Raw genomic sequence first — 23,572 nt, forward strand, 5'->3', positions numbered from 1 at the left:
CTGCTCATTGGGAGTGCAAACTACCTCCCTTGGGGGTAGTTTACTAGCACTGGGATAAGAGATCAGTCAGTGTGAGACTGACTAGAAAGGAGTAAGAGGTAGCCGCGCCTCATGTTTATAATGTTGTGTTAATGAATATCTCTGCAACTAGCCTTGGGACTCCCCGTGCCTTTATTAAACTGATCAACCCTCATAAATCATCTATATCTGAATCATTTATCCAAACAGCACGGACCCCACTGGACACAGAGAAACCACCCCTCGACCATCACCTTCTGCTTCTTGCCGCTTACATAATTCTGGATCCAATTTGTCAAATTTCCCTGGATTCCCTGTGCTCTTACCTTCGCTATCAGTCTCCCATGTGGACCTTTTCAAAAACCTTTATCAAGTCCAAGTAGACTATGTCAAATGCATTTCCCTCATCTCACCAGTGATCACCGGCACAAAGCATTCATTTAGAACCCTACCCACATCCTCCGGCTCCACACTCAAATTACCCCTGTGTTCCTTAATAGGCCCGGCTCTTTCCCTAGTTATCCATTTATCCTTAATTTACTTGTAAAATAATTTAGGATTTTCCTTTATTTTACCTGCTACTATCCTTTCATGTCCCCTTTTTGATCTCCTAATTTCCTTCTTAAGTTCCCTCTTGCACATTCTATATACCTCTAGGGCTTCTGCTCTGTTGAGACCTCAATATCATAAGCCTCCCTTTTTCTCCTGATCCAATACTGTATATTCCTCACTGGATTTGCTGGTCCCACCCTTTTTCTTTATTGGAACATGTTGGCCCTGCACTGTCCCTATTTCCTTCTTGAATGCGTCCCGCTGTTCAGAAGTATCTGCTTGTATTGAAATCTAGAATGATTTGTAGCTTGTACGTAATTAATTGCACCTTTTTTTGTTTGAAGAACTCTGAATTTCGAGTGTAATTAAGCCATTGTGTTTATGTTGTAGGCTTTTGCAGATGAAAAGGTGTTTGGAGTGCTCAGTGAAAAACTTTATGATCTCCTGCAGCTGGTAAGTGAAAATACAACTTTATTTAAAAAGAAAAACTGACCTGGGATAGCTCAGCTGGTAAAAGCATCTGCTGCTGTGTTCCTCAGCCATACACAGATTTTGGGTTTGGTTGGTGCGTAGCTTGGTGATCTCAGGCAGCACAGCACTTGGGTTCCTACGTTTGGCCTCAATCTTCCCTTGGTTGGGGAGGAGGAGGCATATGGACACAAGTTTCTGCTGCTGATTACTGTTCTCTTGCTAGAAACTACACATGGATGTCCATTGAGGGCAGGATTGAAGTGTTATCTGCTGCCAAGAAATGCTTGTTACAAGAATTGCACACATGGTTGTGAGGGTGTTTCCTCCCCCACTTAATGCATGATGTTTCTGTAACAGGATTGGGAGCAGAGACAGGAGGAGGATAATCTACTGATTGAAAGGATCCTGTTGCTGGTTCGAAACATTCTACATGTACCGCATGATCCTGACGAGGAGAAGGTATGAAGAGAGATTGGTTTGACTGGGCCTGTATTCACAAGAGTTTGATTGAAACATAAAATTGTAACGGCTGAAGAGGCTAGATGTAGGGAGGATGTTTTCCCTGTTTGGGGAGTCTGGAACCAGGGGGTACAGTCTCGGGATACGGGATAGACCATTTAGGACTGAGATGAGGAGCAATGTCTTCACTCAGAGGGTGGTGAATCTGTGGAAGGGCTGTGGAGGTCAAGTCATTGAATATATTTAAACAGGAAATAGATTTTTAAAAGATTTTAATGGTATCATGTGTCAATTCTTGGAAAGAGAAACCAGCGACCTCTGTTCAAACCCCTCAGATCCTTGAGCTGCAAGTCATTCATTCATTTCCCTTACTGGGCTGTGATTGACAATTTCCACGTGCACAGCTGTCAGCCTTGCTTCATTCATCTTCCTTTACGGTTGAGTAACTCTGATGTGCTCTAACCACAATGTTTCTAAACATCAATCACTTCAAAGAGAGTTATGTGCTTTCCAATCACCCCCATCACGCTTGATGATTTTGAAGTGGTCAGCTGGAAATTGACAGCAGGAGTGCAAATCTGTAATTCAGCTCCAGCAGGAGAATGTAGTCTCCTAAACGGCGAATCTCGCCCAGTGTTCCTGAGACATGTCTCCTCTATTCTTTTTCTATGATCCCTCCTATAGTCACGTAACATTTTATGACTTAAAGCTAAGGTTGTGAGATTTTTTTCATTTCTATTATGTACCCAATCTGTTTTTGCATGAAACCTCAAGTTGTAGATGGATTCCTACTTGTGTTACGATAGGGAGATGTGAGGAAATGTGGGCGGCATGGTAGCACAGTGATTAGCACTGTTGCGTCACCCGTCCCAGGTTCAATTCCTGGCTTGGATCACTGTCTGTGTGGAGTCTGCACGTTCTCCCCGTGTCTGCGTAGGTTTCCTCCGGGCGCTCCGGTTTCCTCCCACAAGTCCTGAAAGATGTGCTTGTTAGGTGAATTGGACATTCTGAATTTTCCCTCCGTGTACCCGAACAGGAGCCGGAGTGTGGCAACTAGGGGATTTTCACAGTAACTTCATTGCAGTGTTAATGTAAACCTACTTGTGACAATAATAAAGATTATTATAAATTGGATCGAAGATGTAGTGGGCAATTTTGGCGTTAACAGACTGAGGGTAAAACTGCTAGCACAGAGTCAGAGGTATATTCCCGCACCTGGCCTGAGTTACATTGTCCCATTCAGACTTAAAGTTGCTAATAGGAATAACCAGGAAACCCCTGTTCAGCCGGGGTGATTCACTCAAGATCCATTGTCCTCCGGGACACTCCGATCTGACCAGCTATTAGCCCATTACAGAGTCTGATGGCCTCTTTTGTCCGTAAATTGTGAGATTAGTTGCATACTCATGGCATGGCTCTGTTATTTTGTGTAAACTAGAGTGAGTAATCAAAAGCCCAGATAGCAATGACGAGTTCAAGTCTAGACACCACAGGACAGAATCATTGTTTGGGGGGCTGGGCGGAGCTCGGAGAGAAAAAAAGAATCCTGTTCAAACAGATTGGAGCAGAAGGATTTGGAAAGCCACCAGGAGAGGTCATGAAAAGCTGCCACAGAGACCGGCTTTCAGAAAGGAGCCGCACTAACAGCAGGAGTATGTTCTGTAAATGCAAGTATCATTGTTGTCTGCCTGCATAAGTGGAGTTGAGAGTTGTATGTTCATTTTATGTGCTGGCTAATGGGAAATTGTGTGTTGGGGTTAAGAGATACATGTCATTATTATGTAAGCTGTTCTTGTTAGGTTTGAAGTTTAAATATTGGGCGGAATTTACCGGGGGTTCACACCAGTGGATATTCTGGTCCCACCGGTACACGGGTTTCCTGGCGACGAGGGGTGAAGCCAATAAGAAATCCCGTTGACAACGGCGGGACCAGAATATCCCGCTGGCTGGCAGCTGAAAAACACATGGCGGGTTGTATGGTAAATCCCACCAATTGTTTTTTTCTTTTGATTTAATAAAGTCTTGTTTGTAAAAAAATAACCAAGCCCTATTTCTGAAGCAATAACTCCTGGAGCAAATCGATCTTTCTGCGCAGTCTTAAAATTTAAAAAACGAAGGGCAGCACGGTGGCGGCAGTGGTTAGCACTGCTGCCTCACGGCGCCGAGGTCCCAGGTTCGATCCCAGCTCTGGGTCACTGTCCGTGTGGAGTTTGCACATTCTCCCCGTGTCTGCGTGGGTCTCACCCCCACAACCCAAAGATGTGCAGGTCGGTGGATTGGCCGCGATAAATTGCCCCTTAATTGGGGAAAAATTAATTGGGTACTCTAAATTTAAATATATATATTTTTAATACGTTGTGGGTGTGGTCCAATATCTTAGCAATCTTTGGATCTGATCTGACACTTGCTTATTCCAGTTTGGCTCTGGTTTGGTCAGGAAAATGATTAAAAGTAGCACATGTCTATGACTGACGTGACTTGGGTGCATTGGGGAGGCATCGCAAATGGCAGTAACAAACCTCAGCTGGCAAACTACAGTGTGCCATACTGTACGGGTTTGTTTCTACACTTTTGGGCAAACAACTGAAATAATATGATGGATTTCTCTTGAGATTGGGAGATGAAAATAGCCTCACGTTTATTTAATTGAAAATTCCTGAATTGTATTAAATCTCCAACCCCACGATCCAATTGAAGTGGGAAGTACGGTACCTACCTCACTGAACTTTCACAAACTTGCTGATTTATCTGTTCTGTATCTTGTTAAGTCACAAGCTGTAAAGTCAGTATTAAAGTCAATATTACACTTTTTTATGAGTAAATTAACTAACTTTCCAATAATGATAAAACTGTTGAAAGGTTCACTCATCAAGAATAAAACACTCAATAAATTCTTGCTTCTCTGTTCTGCAATCATCGGAGTTTGGTTCCATGTGCTGGAAACTGACTCCTCACTCAAGTCGTTCTTCATAGAATGATGGACACAGAAGGAGCCCATTTGACCCACCATATCTGTGCCAGTTCACGCCAGCATTCGCTCAGCTGGTGCAACTCCGCAGTCCAATTTTTTTTCTCTTCAAATAATCGCTTCCCTTTTGAAGTCCCTGATGAATCTACCTCCCATCACACACTCAGGCAGTGTATTGCAGATCCAAACCACTCATTGCGTAAAAGAAACATTTTTCCTCATGTTGCCTTTGGTCCTTTTGCAATTCACCGTAAATCGGTGTCCCCTGTTTCTCGACCCTACTGCCGGTGGGAATGGTTTCTCCCTATTTACACTGTCCAGATCTTCATGATTTTGAACGCCACTATCTCATCTCTCCGCCTTCTCAAAGGCGAATGACCCCAGATTCTCCAATCTATCCATGTAATTGAAATCCCTCATTCTTGAAACAATTTGTGGAAATGTTTTTTCATAGATTATCATAGAATTTACAGTGCAGAAGGAGGCCATTCGGCCCATCGAGTCTGCACCGGCTCTTGGAAAGAGCACCCTACCCAAGGTCAACACCTCCGCCCTATCCCAGTAACCCCACCCAACACGAAGGGCAATTTTGGACACTTAAGGGCAATTTATCATGGCCACTCTACCTAACCTGCACATCTTTGGACTGTGCGAGGAAACCGGAGCACCCGGAGGAAACCCACGCGCACACGGGGAGGATGTGCAGACTCCGCACAGGCAGTGACCCAATCCGGAATCGAACCTGGGACTCTGGAGCTGTGAAGCAATTGTGCTATCCACAATGCTACCGTGCTGCCCTTAAGAACAAATTAATCTACACTATATCATTCTACCGTAATCCATGTAACTATCCAATAGCTGCTTGAAGGTCCCTAATGTTTCCGACTCAACTACTTCCACAGGCAGTGCATTCCATGCCCCCACTACTCTCTGGGTAAAGAACCTACCTCTGACATCCCCCCCTATATCTTCCACCATTCACCTTAAATTTATGTCCCCTTGTAATGGTTTGTTCCACCCGGGGAAAAAATCTCTGACTGTCTACTCTATCTATACCCCTAATCATCTTATAAACCTCTATCAAGTCGCCCCTCATCCTTCTCTGTTCTAATGTGAAAAGGCCTAGCACCCTCAACCTTTCCTCGTAAGACCTATTCTCCATTCCAGGCAACATCCTGGTAAATCTCCTTTGCACCTTTTCCAAAACTTCCACATCCTTCCTAAAATGAGGCGACCAGAACTGTACACAGTACTCCAAATGTGGCCTTACCAAGGTTTTGTACAGCTGCATCACCACCTCACGGCTCTTAAATTCAATCCCTCTGTTAATGAACGCTAGCACACCATAGGCCTTCTTCACAGCTCTGTCCACTTGAGTGGCAACTTTCAAAGATGTATGAACATAGACCCCAAGATCTCTCTGCTCCTCCACATTGCCAAGAACCCTACCGTTAACCCTGTGTTCCCCATTCATATTTGTCCTTCCAAAATGGACAACCTCACACTTTTCAGGGTTAAACTCCATCTGCCACTTCTCAGCCCAGCTCTGCATCCTATCTATGTCTCTTTGCAGCTGACAACAGCTCTCCTCACTATCCACAACTCCACCAATCTTCGTATCGTCTGCAAATTTACTGACCCACCCTTCAACTCCCTCATCCAAGTCATTAATGAAAATCACAAACAGCAGAGGACCCAGAACTGATCCCTGCGGTACGCCACTGGTAACTGGGATCCAGGCTGAATATTTGCCATCCACCACCACTCTCTGACTTCTATCGGTTAGCCAGTTCGTTATCCAACTGGCCAAATTTCCCACTATCCCATGCCTCCTTACTTTCTGCATAAGCCTACCATGGGGAACCTTATCAAGTGCACTCTAATGCCTCTCATCCTTTCCAAAGTGTGGTGCACAGAATTGGGCACAATACTCCAGTTGAGACCAAACCAATGTTTTGTAAAACTTCACTATAAGTTCATGTGTGAGTTGATTAGAACTATGCCTTGTGGATGGTGGTTACTTCACCTGTTCTGTAAATAATTTGGAAAATGCCTTGGATAAATTGAGTCTGGGCATTGAACCTCAGAGGAGGAACTGAGTGAGCAATCCAAGTCTAATCCTGTCCTCGTACATATGCACTTTCCATCCCAGATCAGTGGCTAGTGATGAGAGCCGAAGCACAGACTGATTTTCTCTTATTTTTCTCTATTGCCCCCCAAAATAACCCACTTCAAACCTTCCTGTATGTCTCAGTTCAGTCCTCTTCTGAACCTACTGGGGTAGCTCAGAATGTTCTTCACATTGAGGCTGAGTGTAAAGGCAGGCGCCAAGCCCCCCAGGTCATAGCCATTACTACAATACAAAAGAAACATACTGTGAATGGTTCTGATGAAAGTCACCTTGACCTGAAGCATTAACTCTGTTCTCTTCACCGACGTTGCCTGACTTGCTGAGTCAGTACTTCCGTGTTACGAGGAGATAGAACATAGAACATTACAGCTCAGTACAGGCCCTTCGGCCCTCAATGTTGCGCCGACCTGTGAAACCACTCTAAAGTCCATCTAGACTATTGCCTTATCGTCCATATGTCTATCCAATGACCATTTGAATGCTCTTCGTGTTGGCGAGTCCACTACTGTTGCAGGCAGGGCATTCCATGCCCTTACTACTCTGAGTAAAGAACCTACCTCTGACATCTGTCCTATATCTATCACCCCTCAATTTAAAGCTATGTCCCCTCGTTCTAGCCATCACCATGCGAGGAAAAAGGCTCTCACAGTCCACCCTATCCAATCCTCTGATCATCTTGTATGCCTCCATTAATCACCTCTTAACCTTCTTCTGTCTAACGAAAACAGCCTGAAGTCCCTCAGTCTTTCCTCATAAGATCTTCCCTCCATACGAGGCAACATTCTGGTAAATCTCCTCTGCACCCTTTCCAATGCTTCCAGAATTGCACGCAATACTCCAAATGCGGCCGCACCAGAGTTTTGTACAGCTGCAACATGACCTCATGGCTCCGAAGCTCAATCCCTCTACCAATAAAAGCTAACACACCGTACGCCTTCTTAACAACCCTCTCAACCTGGGTGGCAACTTTCAGGGATCTATGTGCATGGACACCGAGATCTCTCTGCTCATCCACACTGCATGTGGATCCAAGAATCTTACCATTAGCCCAGTACTCTGTCTTCCTGTTATTCCTTCCAAAATGAATCACCTCACACTTTTCTGCATTAAACCCCATTTGCCAACTCTCAGCCCAGCGCTGCAGCTTATCTATGTCCCTCTTTAACTTGTAACATCCTTCCGCACTGTCCACAACTCCACCGACTTTAGTGTCATCTGCAAATTTACTCACCCATCCTTCTACGCCCTCCTCCAGGTCATTTATAAAAATGACAAACAGCAGTAGCCCCAAAACAGATCCTTGTGGTACACCGCTAGTAACTGGACTCCAGTCTGAACATTTCCCATCAACCGCCACCCTTTGTCTTCTTTCAGCTAGCCAATTTCTAATCCAAACTGCTAAATCACCCTGAATCCCATGCCTCTGTATTTTCTGCAGTAGCCTACTGTGGGGAACCTTATCAAACGCTTTACTGAAATTCATATACACCACATCAACTGCTTTACCCTCATCACCTGTTTGCTCACCTTCTCAAAGAACTCAATAAGGTTTGTGAGGCACGACCTACTCTTCACAAAACCGTGTTGGCTATCTAATCAAATTATTCCTTTCCAGATGCTTATACATCCTATCTCCTATAAACCTTTCCAAGATTTTGCCCACAACAGACGTAATGCTCACTGGTCTATAGTTACCGGGGTTGTCTCTACTCCCCTTCTTGAACAAGGGGACAACATTTACTATCCTCCAGTCTTCTGGCACTATTCCTGTAGACAAAGATGACTTAAAGATCGAAGCCAAAGGCTCAGCAATCTCCTCCCTAGCTTCCCAGAGAATCCTAGGATAAATCCCATCCGGCCCAGGGGACTTATCTATTTTCACACTTTCCAGAATGGCTAACACCTCCTCCTTATGAACCTCAAGTCTAGTAGCCTGAATCTCAGTATTCTCCTCGACAACATTGTCTTTTTGCTGTGTGAATACTGACGAAAAATATTCATTTAGCACCTCTCCAATCTCCTCGGACTCCAAGCACAACTTCCCACTACTGTCCTTGACTGGCCCTACTCTTACCCTAGTCATTCGTTTATTCCTGACATATCTATAGAAAGCTTTAGGGTTATCCTTGATCCTACCTGCCAAATACTTCTCATGTCACCTCCTGGCTCTTCTTAGCTCTCTCTTTAGGACCTTCCGAGCTAACCTGTAACTCTCGAGCGCCCTAAATGAACCTTCATGTTGTATCTTTACATAAGCCTCCTTCTTCCTCTTGACAAGTCTTTCGACTGCTTTCGTAAACCACGGTTCCCTTGCTCGACCACTTCCTCCCTGCCTGAGAGGTACATACTTATCAAGGACACGCAGTAGCTGTTCCTTGAACAAGCTCCACATTTCCATTGTGCCCATCCCCTGCAGTTTTCCTCTCCATCCGATGCATCCTAAGCCTTGCCTCATCGCATCATAATTGCCTTTCCCCCAGATATAACTCTTGCCCTTGCGGTATATACCTATCCCTTTCCATCACTAAAGTAAACGTAATCGAATTGTGGTCACTGTCGCCAAAGTGCTCACCTACCTCCAAATCTAACACTTGTCCTGGTTCATTACCCAGTACCAAATCCAATATGGCCTCGCCTCTCGTTGGCCTATCTACATACTGTGTCAGGAAACCCTCCTGCACACATTGGACAAAAACGGACCCATCTAATGTACTCGAACTATAGTGTTTCTCAGTCAATATTTGGGAAGTTAAAGTCCCCCATAACAAATGCCCTGTTGCTTTCTCTCCTATCCAGAATCATCTTTGCAATCCTTTCCTCTACATCTCTGGAACTTTTCGGAGGCCTATAGAAAACCCCTTACAGGGTGACCTCTCCTTTCATGTTTCTAACCTCAGCCCATACTACCTCAGTAGACGAGTCCTCATCAAACGTCCTTTCTGCCACTGTAATACTGTCCTTGACTAACAATGCCACCCCTACCCCTCTTTTACCAACTTCCCTGAGCTTACTGAAATGTCTAAACCCCGGCACCTGCAACAACCATTCCTGTCCCTGCTCTATCCATGTCTCCGAAATGGCCACACCATCGAAGTCCCAGGTACCAACCCATGCCGCAAGTTCACCCACCTTATTCCGGATGCTCCTTTTGTAGAGGTCCCACCGACCCCAGAATGAGCCCCAATTATCTAGAAATCTGAAACCCTCCCTCCTGCACCATCCCTGTAGCCACGTGTTCAACTCCTCTCTTTCCCTATTCCTCGTCTCGCTATCACGTGGCACGGGTAACAACCCAGAGATAATAACTCTGTTTGTCCTAGATCTAAATTTCCACCCTAGCTCCCTGAATTCCTGTCTTACATCCCTATCCCTTTTCCTACCTATGCCATTGGTACCTATGTGGACCACGACTTGGGGCTGCTCCCCCTCCCCCTTAAGGATCCCTAAAACACGATCCGAGACATCACCCACCCTGGCACCTGGGAGGCAACACACCAACAGCAAGTCTCTCTCGTTCCCACAAAATCTCCTATCTATCCCCCTAACTATGGAGTCTCCAATGACTAATGCTCAACTCCTCTCCCCCCTTCCCTTCTGAGCAACAGCGACAGACTCTGTGCCAGAGACCTGTACCTCATGGCTTACCCCTGATAAGTCCCCCCCCCCCCCCCCCCCCCCCCCCCCCCCCAAACAGTATCCAAAGCTTGTTACTAAGGGGAACGACCACAGGGGATCCCTGTACTGACTGCTTCCTTCCAGCCCCTCTCACCGTCACCCTTCTTTATTCTTCGGAGTAACTGAGTAACTACATCCCTGAAGCTTCTATCTATGACCACCTCTGCCTCCCGAATGATCCGAAGTTCATCCAGTTCCCTAACGCGGTTTCTGAGGAGCTAGAGATGGGTGCACTTCCCACATATGAAATCAGCAGGGACACTGACGGCGTCCCTCACCTCAAACATTCTGCAGGAGGAGCATTGCACTACCTTCCCTGCCATCCCCTCTAGATAAAAGAAAAAGAAAGAAAGAGCTTACCTGTTATTCACTTCCCTTCTCAGCAAGCACTCACTCAGCAACCTCTGCGCCCCGCACGATAACACCTGAGGGAAAAGAAAAGAAAAACTACTTACCAGTCACCAGCCAATCCCTTACCTGCAGGCTGTGACCTCACGGTTCAACTTCTTTTTACTTCTACCTGCCCTCGAGCCTTCCTCTTGATCTTTACAGCGGTTATTTTTGTTTTGGTTAGAGGAGGGGGAAGGGAGGGAAACACTCAAGAAGTGTTTCAGGTTTAAGTGTCACTTGACAACAGCTCCTCCACAAACCACCTTCAAGTTCGGGTGAGCACACGGACGTATGCAAATTCCACCCGCAACAGCCAATCAGCATCTCCGCTCTACTGCCCTCTGCTAGATTAAAATGTCTGAACTGACTTTTAAAAAAAAAAAAAAGACCATTCATGTAACTTGGCAAACAAGCTCCCTTAAACATCACAACACCGTGCTAATATTTTACTTCTTGTATGTTCAATTTTGAGTGTAATTTTGCTTTTCTATTGTTTACACACATTTTATTATCCACGCAGAATGTTGATGATGATGCCAGTGTGCACGACAAGGTGTTATGGGCGATGCACATGAGTGGGATGGATGATCTGATTAAGTTTCTAGCTACTTCCCAGGAGGAGCAACAGTGGGCCATGCACATACTGGAAATAATCTCCCTCATGTTCAGAGATCAGGTCAGTGCTGAATCATACATGGCATCATAGAATCATAGAATTTACAGTGCAGAAGGAGGCCATTTGGCCCATCGGGTCTGCACCGGCCCTTGGAAAGAGCAGCCTACTTAAGCTGCACACCTCTACCCTATCCCCACACCTTTCCCCATGACCCTACCTAACCTTTTTTTGGACACCAAGGGCAATTTTAGTGTGGGCAAAGGGGAAGCGAGAGAAATGGAATCTGATTAATGAGAATGCTGTTTTGGCCTCAATTAAAATTTGGAGTACCCAATTCTTTTCTTCCAATTAAGGGGCAATTTAGCGAGGCCAATTCACCTACCCTGCACATCTTTGGGTTGTGGGGGTGAGACCCACGCAGACACGGGGAGAATGTGCAAACTCCACACGGACAGTGACCCAGGGGCCGGGATCGAACCTGGGACCTCGGCACCGTGAGGCAGCAGTGCTAACCACTGCGCCACTGTGCTGCCCTAGAAGAGTTTCATACCAGTGCGCAATGGAATAATAAACACCCTTTCATGTCCACTCCTCGGCTCACATTCCCTGATTTGAGTGGTGGTGTTGTAGGAAATAGAGGCTGTGTGGGAGTCTTGGCTCAGTGGATAGAATTCTTGCTTCTGAGTAAGAAGATTGTGGGTTTAAGTCCCACTCCAAAGACTTTAGCACAAAAATTGAGGCTGATGTTCCAACGGGAGTACTGAGGCAGCATCATACTGTGTCTTTGTGATCAAACATTAAACTGAGATCTGTCTGTCCTCTCGGGTGGATGCCATGGATCCCTTGACACTATTTCAAAGAAGAGCAGGAGAGTTATCCCCGGTGTCCTGTCCAATATTTATCCCTCAATCAACATCACAAAAACACATGATCTCATTATCACCTTGTTGTTTTGGGGACTTTGCTTTGTGCAAATAGCTTGTTGTGTTTTCTACATTATGACAGTGACTGCACTTCAAACGTGCTTAATTAATTGTGAAGCACTTTGGGACCTCTTCAGGTCATGAAAAGCACTATAAAAATGCAAGTCTTTCGTTCTTTGTGTACCTCTGTAAGGAGATAATTGCCCCAAGCGGCTCTTAAGTATGTCCCAGTGGCATCGTGAAGGCCTGAAAGCAGGTTGCTATGTGGTGCGAGAAGAGAATGCCTTTTAATTTGATTTGTTTTTGTTTTTTTCATCTTCATTGTATCTTGTTGAGATCCTGAGGCCAATTGTAGTATACGTCCACTGCCCTCTCTGAGATTGGTGCAGGTCAAGCATTGAATCTAGGGATCTGCCGTTTGTAACTCTTTACCTTGTTGGTCGTGCATGTACCAACTGAGCTAGCAGCACAAAAACAGTAACACACAAGCATAAGAAGCATGTCCTTGCAAAGAAATAGTGGACTTTCTATTTTGGAAAATAGAGTGAAATAAATTTGACTGGAGTGATCATTTTGGAATTTGTCCTATAGAAACCTGACCATCTTGCCACTACAGGGCAAGCAAAAACTGTGAAGGAGAAAGACAACGAGTCCAGAGAGCTTGAAATCTTAAAGCAGAGAGAGCTGGCTGCGAAGAAGAAAAGAACCTTTGAAAGAGGGACCAGGTGAGAATCAAGACGGGTGAAATATTTGAGATTTAGCGTTGCAGAGGGCCCTATGCTCAGCTCCACATGCGCTTGATTTGAAAGGGGCATGGGTTGAAGAATTGGTACCACCATGTAGAAGTCCTATGTCTTACCTGAATCCCCTTCAAGTGCTAGAACCATGGAAAGAGAGGTGTAGGGGAGAGCGTTTCAGTGCATGGGGTCTAGGCAACTGAAGGCATGGCCACCAATGGTAGAACAATTATGAAAAATGAAATAATCGCTTATTGTCACAAGTAGGCTTCAATGAAGTTACTGGGTAAAGCCCCTAGTCGCCACATTCCGGCGCCTGTTCGGGGAGGCTGGTACGGGAATTGAACCGTGCTGCTGGCTGCCTTGGTCTGCTTTCAAAGCCAGCAATTTAGCCCAGTGTGCTAAACCAGCCTCCAATTACAATTGGAGATTAGAGGAGTGCTGCTATCTTGGAGGTTTTTAAAAATTTGTTCATGGGATGTAGGTGTTACTGGCTAAGTCAGCACTTATTGCACAAGCAGCTACAATAACGCTATTACTGAGCAGCTTTCCTTCTGCCCCTGCTCTTCCCTCCCCGTGGGGAAGCTTGGGTATGGACTTTTCTTTTCTTTTTTAAAAAATAAATTTAAAGTACCCATTTTTTTTTTCCAATGAAGGGGCAATTTAGTGTGGCCAATCCACCTAGCCTGCACATCTTTGGGCTGTGGGGGCGAGACCCACACAAACACGGGGAGAATGTGCAAACACCACACGGACAGTGAACCCGGGTCCTCAGCGCCGCAGTCCCAGTGCTAACCACTGTGCCATATGCCGCCCTAGCTTGGGTATGGACTTGATCACTCATGTCTACCTATCCTTCCCCCCAAAAAAACATTGCTGTTTAATTTGGCTCCCAGGCAAGCACATTGTTGATCCAAAAAAAGGCACAAGTATAAAAGTGGAAGATATTTTTTAGACTTTGATTTCTTGTTTACTGAGTGTCTACTTTGTTTGTTTTAGGCATTCTCGTTTTGGGGGGACATTCCTCATACAAGGCTTGAAGTCAATTGCAGACCGAGATGTTGTTTGCCACATGGGTGTCCACAAAGTGAGTGATTGTGACAGCTATTAAGGAATTAAAAAAATATATATATTGTACAGTTTACTACACTCCCACTTATCAACAATGCCAACAAGCGGGAGAGAGTGGTGTATATATTTATATATATATATATTTTCTTGTTATTTATATTGTGGATTTTGTTGCTGTTAAACTGCCAAAGAAAAAACCTCAATAAAACGTTTATTAAAAAAACAATGCCAACCAGTTCAGGTAGGATAAGAGGCAGCATCTTAAACTATCTTGACATTGATATTTCAGAAGATTTTGAAGCAATACTCCTGGGTAAGGCCTTTCCTTGGCTTTATTCTTGATTATTATCTATCAGTCTGCAAAAAACACTCCTAGTATCAAAAATTTAAAATCAAAGTCACCAGCATCTCGAGCGGAATTAGGAATGGACAATAAATGCTGGCCTTGCCAGTGACGGCCATGTCCCCTGAATGAATAAAGTAAAACAAGTGCCTGTTTTCTTGCATTGAAAGATGGCAGCCTCGATCTGCAGTGTGTTCTTGGTAGATTTTAAATTCTACTCAATAGAAGTTTCAGAAGGTTGTAATTTCAAACCTGTGATTCAAAAAGTACTGAATTACAATGCGAGTGAAAAATCTGAATTTAATCAAATTTATAATGTTTGGTAGTTAATGTTTATTGACAGTTTTCACAATTCCTTTGATAGTTGGTTGTATCATATTATTCCCTCGGAATATGTGCTGTTTTTAAGAAAAAGAGTAAATAGCACCATTGGATATCCCATGGTACAGGTTCAGTAACGGCGTATGTTGTTCCAATTTTCTTTTCTTCTGCAAGACCCATTTAATGTAAATTTAGAAAGAGTGTGTCACAGCTGAACCTGATTCTTACTAAATCTATGTGCACGCTCTCCCTCTATCCAATGGGATTAACAAAATAGTGATCAGGAGCAGCTTTTTCTCCGTTGGCACTCCTTCCCCCTTTACATAAAATAGCATGCATTTCTAAGTGCCCTTACTGTAGTACCCTATCACATGCACTTACATACACACTGCCCCACAGCAACATGGCTAAGTTGGGTCTAGCCCGGCTAAAATCAGCTAATTCGGCACAAAATGGGGATTGAGGCTGGGCCACTTGGTTGGTAGGCTCTGTATCACGCAAGATGATACATTTCTCTATACTGCAGTTCTAAAATCCATAATTGCTAATGGATATTTTGGTTCCTTGCTAGTTGGCATCGTAGAAATCCGTCATCATATTCCGAATTGCCAGAACAAGTTACTCAGAAATCGGACACCGATTGTGTTAGAAATTGAATCTGCACACTCTCCCCTCAGGGAGACAGACCACTTACCCACGGGCATAGGTTGGCAGAGCTGAGGCTGATAGGTCCACCGGTGCAAGGTGTGCACTGTTGTAATCTGAAACATGCAGTTGGTGGAATACTGGCCAATTTATTTGGCTAGAGCCACTCTTTTTAGGGCATTGGTTATCTGGAGCTGTGTAAAGAATCCATGACCCCAGCGATGGCTATATCCCTCCAGGTTTCATTAGTGAGTCACGCCAGCTGATCTATTGACAGTGTCCTGCAATACTGCTGAACTGTCTGATCAGATATGATTACAGAGTCCTGACGCACAGTAATGACTTGATTCCAAATTCCCATCACCAGGTGGGTTGTCTTGAAGCTATCTTTATCTCAGGTACCTTGCTTTTTCTTTCCACCCACCCCTTGACCAGACAAGAAATTATTGGTACACTTTCATTAATGCTATTCATATATTATCCCATTACTGAATCTCTCCCTTCCTTGAAGGGCATTCAAAATTAATGTGCTGTTGAAGGAGTCTTGGCAATGTTGCTGCATTGCATCTTGAAGATGGTATACATTGTTGCCTCTGTGTGACCGTGATGGAGGGAATGAATGTTGAAGGTGGTGGATGGGATGCTGATCAGGCGGGGCTGCTTCATCCTGGATGGTGTTGAACTTCTTGACGGTTGCCGGAGCCACATTCATTTATAAAATAAAAAGTATTATTGTCCACACCACATAGCTTTCCCTATGGTGCTCTTAATGTTATTGTGTTGGGAAATTTGCTCACTTCTCTAGAGGTGGAGGTACAGTCTGTGAACTGTATTAAACATTTAATCAGTTTCAACATTTAATATTCTAATCATAAATCTTCTTAGGTGAAAAATTACAGCCATGACTGTGGCAAGAAGATGAAAAGAGTGCCAAAAAGGAAACAAGCAGCAAAAGAGGTGGAGAGCAAACGGCGCTCTGCTCTGAATGTCAGACTGTTCCTGAAGGAATTCTGTGTTGATTTCTTGGAGAATTGTTACAACCAGCTCATGTATGTGGTTAAGGTATGTGGTTAAGGAAATGAAAGAGCATGAGAACCATTCCTTTTTAAATTCTTTTTGGGAAGCAGGCATCACTGGCAAGGTCAGCATTTATTGCCTTTGGGAAGGTGGGGGTGGGGTGGGGGAGTGAGAACTTGCAAAGTGGTTGTGTTCCAATGAGTGCTGCCTTTGTCCTTCTAAGTGGTAACGGTTGTGGGTTCGGCAGATGCTGTTGAAGGAGTCTTGGCGAGTTGCTGCATTGCATCTTGAAGATGGTATACATTGTTGCCTCTGTGTGACTGTGATGGAGGGAATGAATGTTGAAGGTGGTGGATGGGATGCTGATCAGGCGGGGCTGCTTCATCCTGGATGGTGTTGAACTTCTTGACGGTTGTCGGAGCCACATTCATCCAGCTAAGTGGAGAGTGATCAATCACACTCCTGATTGGGCCTTGTAGATGATGGTGGACAAGCTTTGGGGGAGTCCGGAGTTGAGTTAACCGCCTCTGACCTGCTCTTGTAGCCAAGATATTTAAATGGCAGCTCCAGTTCCGATGGTAATGCCATGGGGTGATGGTTAGATTCTCTCTTGTTGGAGATGGTCGTTGCCTGGTACTTGTGTGGCGCGAATGTTGCTTACCATTTAGAAGGCAAAACCTGAATATTGCCCAGGTCTTTCTGCATGTTAGCACGGACTGCTTCAGTATCTGAGGAGTCACAAATGGTTCTGAATATTGTGCAGTCATCAGCGAATATCCCCATTTCTGACCTTATGATGGAGGCAAGGTCATTGATGAAGCAGCGGAAGATGGTTGGCGCAAGGACACTGCCCTGAGAAGCACGGTAGTGTCCTCTTTTCCCCCCTTCCAGAAGTTTGCATTTTAAGAAATAACAGTGACCTCAAAACGTAATTTAAACAGCAAACATAAAGAAGCTTTGCTTCATATAATAGAAGGTTCTCAAGTTGATGTGCAAGTCCTGCTATTAGGATTCTTTTTAGAATATGCCAGCTTGGGTCTCCCTATTATTAGTGAGACCTAAGCAGCCTGGCAGCTGCTCAACGACAGAGCTGCGAGAGGCGATCTAACTCTCTGGTAAAGCACAGTAAGAAGTCTTACAACACCAGGTTAAGGTCCAACAGGTTTGTTTCAAACACGAGCTTTCGGAGCACTTCCTCAGGTGAATGAAATGGTCCGAAAGCTAGTGTTTGAAACAAACCTGTTGGACTTTAACCTGGTGTTGTAAGACTTCTTACTGTGCTCACCCCAGTCCAAAGCCGGCATCTCCATATCTCTGGTAAAGAGCACAGTGTCATCTTTCTTGGAGAGATGAGCTGGAGGGACTCGATAAAGACGTCATAGGTAGAAGTGACTGAAATAATGTGACTAGAAGCAATTAAATAGGAATTGGACGCATACACAAAGACTTTTAATATTATCGGGGTGTGCTCTTTCAATTTCTAGGACAACCTTATTCGTGAGAAGGCGCAGCAGTTTGATGAGACCTACTACCTCTGGGCCATGTCATTTTTCATGGAGTTCAACCGGGTGCATACATTCTGTCCTGAACTGGTGTCGGAGACAGTCAGCATTCGAGCATTTCACTTTGTGGAGCGCAATATCACCAACTACTACGAGATGATGCTGACTGACAAGGCAGCAGCCAGTTCCTGGTCAAGACGGTACGGTGAATTAATTCCAGCAGTTGAAATTGTGAAACTGCTGGGTTTATCAACCATTTCTATTCGCTTGAGTGGGGGCAGAGATGAAATGTCAGACACACTTTGCTTCTCTTGAATTCCACCCTGTTGTATTTATCATATTTTATTTATTTTTCCTCATCCAGTTTTATCCCCCTTTCTTTCATTTACATTTCCTGGGGTACAGTCCTGGGCTGATCTCTGTTACATTGCTACAGTGGAAACCCTGACATCTCTGTTCCAAGGAATTATTGTATTTTTAGTGCTGTCCTAATATTGGTTAATTCAGGACAGACTCGATTCAACCTAGGATTTTCTCAGGCCTCTCGCTGAATTCTGTGCATGTGTACTCACTGAACCACTGGGTAGCTTTGACAGATTATTTTTAACTTCAGATACAGAGCAAGCTCTGGTTCCTGGTGTAAGTTATGTAATGGGTAATCTCTGCTTCACTTGTTAGTGCCAAAGTGCAATTTCTCCAAATCTTTCTACATCCCCAGTAACTGCCAGAGTGAAATTGGCAGGACATCTGTCCTCCGTTACTTTTGTGTCTCGTTATACTCTGCATCATCTAATATGCAACCAAGCACTAAGAGAAAACTTGTACTTGAACAATTTAAACAATTCTTCTCTTCTTTCAGAATGCACCTAGCACTGAAAGCTTACCAAGAACTGCTCAATACAATCAACGAAATGGACCACTCCAAGGATGGAAATCTAAGAGAGAGTGCCAGAGTTATCAAACGTAGGATTTTGTTTTTAAAGATGTCATAAAATTCCACTTAGCAAAGTGTGCTGGAATACAAGTTTGAGCTGAACATTTGTGAAATGGAACCTCCCTGCCCTCAAACTGTTAACTTCTGCTTTCTTATGGTTCCATGGACTGTCTCTGGCACCTCATGCCCTTTATTCATGTGTAAGCCAAGCCCAGGGAGTAGCCATTGAATGGGCCACATTGCAGCATCTGTCTTGATCTCCGGTTGCTGGAATGGCTCAAAGGGGAAATGTTGGTGTGTCTGGGTGTAACCGACTTGTCAGCAGTTGGATTGCTTCTTTATTTTTGGAAGCATTATGCTGCCTGTATCACACATGGAGTCCAAGCCTGATGCAGTATGACTGGACAACACAAGGCAATATTGGTCAAGGTGTAGGTTTGGAAGGAAGTCCTCCTTACTAACATCTGGGAGCTTGTGCTAAATTTGGGAGAGCTGTTTCACAGACTAGTCAAGCAACAGGCAGACATAGTCATACTCACTGAATCATACCTTACAGACAATGCCCCAGACACCACTATCACCATTCATGAGTATGTCCTGTCTCACTGGCAGCACAGACCCAGCAGAGGTGGCGGCACAGTGGCATACAGTCAGGAGGGAGTTTACCTGGAACTCCTCAACATCACCTCTGGACCCCATGAAGTCTCGTGGTTTCAGGTCAAACATGGGCACGGTAACCTCCTGCTGATTACCACATAATGCCCCCCCACCCCTCCCCAAGGCTGAAGAAACAGTGCTCCTCCATGTTGAACACCACTTGGAGGAAGCACTGAGGGTGGTAAGGGTGCAGAATGTGCTCTGGGTGAGAGACTTCAACGTCCATCACCAAGGGTGGCTCAGTAATACCACCACAGACCGAGCTGGCCGGGTCCTAAAGGACATCGCTGCTAGACTGGGACTGCAGCAGGTAATGAGGGAACCAACAAGAGGGAAAAACATACTTGACCTCCTCCTCACCAGCCTGCCTGCTGCAGATGTATCTGCCCATGACAGTATCGGTAGGAGTGACCACCGCACAGTCCTTGTGGAGACCAAGTACTATCTTCACATTGAGGATACCGTCCATCATGTTGTGTGGCACGACCACCGCGCTAAATGGGATAGACTTCCAACAGATCTAGCAACTCCAGACTGGGCATCCATGAGGCGCTGTGGCCCACCAGCAGCAGAATTGTATTATTATTATTATTATTGAGTTCTTTGAGAAGGTGACCAAACAGGTGGATGAGGGTAAAGCAGTTGTATATAGCAGTTGGTGTATATAGATTTCAGTAAAACGTTTGATAAGGTTCCCCATGGTAGGCTATTGCAGAAAATACAGAGGCATGGGATTCAGTGTGGTTTAGCAGTTTGGATCAGAAATTGGCTAGCTGGAAGAAGACAAAGGGTGGTGGTTGATGGGAAGTGTTCAGACTGGAGTCCAGTTACTAGTGGTGTACCACAAGGATCTGTTTTGGGGCCACTGCTGTTTGTCATTTTTATAAATGACCTGGAGGAGGGCGTAGAAGGATGGGTGAGTAAATTTGCAGATGACACTAAAGCCGGTGGAGTTGTGGACAGTGCGGAAGGATGTTACAAGTTACAGAGGGACATACATAAGCTGCAGCGCTGGGCTGAGAGTTGGCAAATGGAGTTTAATGCAGAAAAGTGTGAGGTGATTCATTTTGGAAGGAATAACAGGAAGACAGAGTACTGGGCTAATGGTAAGATTCTTGGCAGTGTGGATGAGCAGAGAGATCTCGGTGTCCATGTACATAGATCCCTGAAAGTTGCCACCCAGGTTGAGAGGGTTGTTAAGAAGGAGTACGGTGTGTTAGCTTTTATTGGTAGAGGGATTGAGTTTCGGAGCCATGAGGTCATGTTGCAGCTGTACAAAACTCTGGTGCGGCCGCATTTGGAGTATTGCGTGCAATTCTGGTCACCGCATTATAGGAAGGACGTGGAAGCATTGGAAAGGGTGCAGAGGAGATTTACCAGAATGTTGCCTGCTATGGAGGGAAGATCTTATGAGGAAAGGCTGAGGGACTTGAGGCTGTTTTCGTTAGAGAGAAGAAGGTTAAGAGGTGACTTAATTGAGGCATACAAGATGATCAGAGGATTGGATAGGGTGGACAGTGAGAGCCTTTTTCCTCAGATGGTGATGTCTAGCACGAGGGGACATACCTTTAAATTGAGGGGAGATAGATATAGGATAGATGTCAGAGGTAGGTTCTTTACTCAGAGAGTAATAAGGGCGTGGAATGCCCTGCCTGGAACAGTAGTGGACTCGCCAACACTAAGGGCATTCAAATGGTAAGGGAATAGTGTAGTTGGGCTTTAGAGTGGTTTCATAGGGCGGCGCAACATCGAGGGTCGAAGGGCCTGTACTGCGCTGTAATGTTCTATGTTCAACTGCAATCTGCAACCTCATGGCCCGGCATATCCCCCAATCCCCCATTACCACCAAGCCAGGGGATCACCCCTGGTTCAATGAAGACTGCAGGAGAGCATTCCAAGAGCAACATAAGGCATACTGAGGTGTCAACCTGGTGAAGCTACAACACAGGACTACTTGTGTGCCAAGCAGCAAGTAATAGACAGAGCTAAGTGACACTGGCATCAACCCAGCAATGTGGAAAACTGCCCAGGTGTGTCCTGTACACAAGAAACAGGGACAAATCCAATTCCTGCCCTATCAGTGTACTCTCTATCATCAGCAAAGTGATGGAAGGAATCATCAACAGAGCTATCATGCGGCACTTACTCAGCAATATCCTGCTCACGGACACTCAGTTTGGGCTCCGCCAGGGTCACTCAGCTCCTGACCCCATTACAGCCTTGGTTCAAACATAGACAACAGAGCTGAATGCTCTGAGAACAAGCGTGAGGTGAGGTGAGGAGAGGTGCGAGTTACTGCCCTGACATCAAGGCAGCATTTGACCGAGTATGACATCAAGGAGCCCGAGCTAAACTGGAGTCAATGGGGGTAAACCCTCCGCTAGTTGGAGTCATACCCGGCACAGAGGAAGATGGTTGTGGTGGTTGGAGGTCAATCATCTCAGCTGCAGGACATCACTGCAGGAGTTCCTTAGGATAGTGTCCTGGGCCCAAGTTACATTCGCACCACACAAGTGCCAGGCAATGACCATCTCCTACAAGAGAGAATCTAACCATTGCAAATTGACATTCAATGACATTACCATCGCTGAATCCCCCGCTATCAACATCCTGGGGGTTACCATTGATCATAAACTGAATTGGACCCAGCCACATTCATACTGTGGCTACCAGGGCAGGTCAGAGGCTAGGAATCCTATCCCCAAAGCCTGTCCACCATTTACAAGACACAAGTCAGGAGTGTGATGGAATACTCTCCACTTGTCTGGATGAGTGCAGCTCCAACTATACTCAAGAAGCTCAACACCATCCAGAACAAAGTAGCCCCACTTGATTGCTCCCCTTCCACATACATTCAAACCCTCCATCACCGACGCACAGTGGCACCTAAACCTTGTACTCACCTGGTGTTCACAGTTGCCAGCACAAATTGCTGGATAGTTCTTAAAGGCAGGTACCCAGGTTATAAATTTTGCCCTCTAGGAGCCTGTGAATAATATCACAAAATGCTGATGTCCTGCCACAAAGGCTTTCGCATCCTGCTTCAGCTATGAGTCCTTCAAGTTGAGGATGCTTCATGTACAGTTAGAACTAAAACTGGTGCCATGTATCTTGATTACTGAGGTGGTAGAGATTTTCAGTGGAATGAGGTTATGGTGCAGGGAGAAAAGTCCTGTAGAAATCGTGTTGCTATAAATCCTTTGGGAGAATAGCCACGGTGCAAGGTTCTTGTCTTGAATTAATGTGCTTTTTTGGTACATTAGTAGTTCTACTTTATGGAGATTCAGTGCAATTTGTACAGTTTTACTGTTCCACAAGGTAGTCCCTGTGTGTCATCACTGAGATGCAGGGTTATGCTCACCCATTCTTTTTATTTTCTCTCCCCTTTATTCCCTTCCTGAGTTACTGATTGCAGCTACGCCGCTATTAGGAAGTTTCACATGGTGCTGGACAATTCTTTGCAAGGAATGATGATGCTTTTAATAGCTATATTGATGGTGATGTGGTACGAGGTCAACTAGTATAAGGCAATGTCCATTAAGAGGGAGTCTTGGCTTTTCAGGATAATTTCTTCAATAGCAAGAAATCTGTTGATCCTTTATTTGTGAAGAGGTGTTTCCTCTCCCACCCCTTCGCAGTTAAACAAACAAGTCAACATTGTTCATGAGTTAATGCCTAGGACAAGGGACTAAAGAGAAACTGGAATTGTTCACCTTGGAGCAGAGAGGGTTCAGAGAAAATGGTGGAAATAATTTACACAAAGGAGTTGCTTTGGTTAAAAAGCTTGTATATCAAATGTGCACATCCAATTGGCTGATGATTCTACATCTTGTTCCATTTCCAGGTAATATCTTCTATATTATGGAATTCCGGGAGTTATTCTTAACATTATTCCGGAAATACGATGCAACCAAGCAACCCAAGTCCTTCCTGAAGGACCTCATTGAAACTACCCATCTTTTCATCCGGATGATCGAGAAATTCTGTAAAGGCAAAAATAACCTTTTTGTGCAGGTAATGTTTGTGTTTGGCTTACACATTGGGCTTCACATTTTTCCAAATTGTCTGTGTCTTTTAGATTGATGGCTGTAGAGTTCAGCACAAGTTTTAAAGTTTTATTTCCTTTCCGAACAGTGTATAGT

General features: G+C 44.9%; 1 protein-coding gene across 2 annotated transcripts in view; it reads left to right on the plus strand.

The window, feature by feature from the left end:
• timeless (timeless circadian clock) overlaps nt 1-23,572 on the plus strand; it is a 98,881-nt gene that overhangs the window by 14,606 nt on the left and 60,703 nt on the right. For both annotated transcript variants that reach the window (XM_072493637.1, XM_072493638.1), the window contains exons 5-13: nt 961-1,023; nt 1,399-1,500; nt 11,185-11,340; nt 12,795-12,928; nt 13,940-14,027; nt 16,206-16,382; nt 17,822-18,039; nt 18,699-18,802; nt 23,275-23,444. In XM_072493637.1, coding sequence (XP_072349738.1) covers nt 961-1,023; nt 1,399-1,500; nt 11,185-11,340; nt 12,795-12,928; nt 13,940-14,027; nt 16,206-16,382; nt 17,822-18,039; nt 18,699-18,802; nt 23,275-23,444 — 1,212 coding nt within the window. The remainder of the gene's footprint in view (nt 1-960; nt 1,024-1,398; nt 1,501-11,184; nt 11,341-12,794; nt 12,929-13,939; nt 14,028-16,205; nt 16,383-17,821; nt 18,040-18,698; nt 18,803-23,274; nt 23,445-23,572) is intronic.

This window comes from Scyliorhinus torazame, chromosome X, assembly GCF_047496885.1.
Source record: "Scyliorhinus torazame isolate Kashiwa2021f chromosome X, sScyTor2.1, whole genome shotgun sequence".
Classification (NCBI taxonomy): Eukaryota; Metazoa; Chordata; class Chondrichthyes; order Carcharhiniformes; family Scyliorhinidae; genus Scyliorhinus; species Scyliorhinus torazame.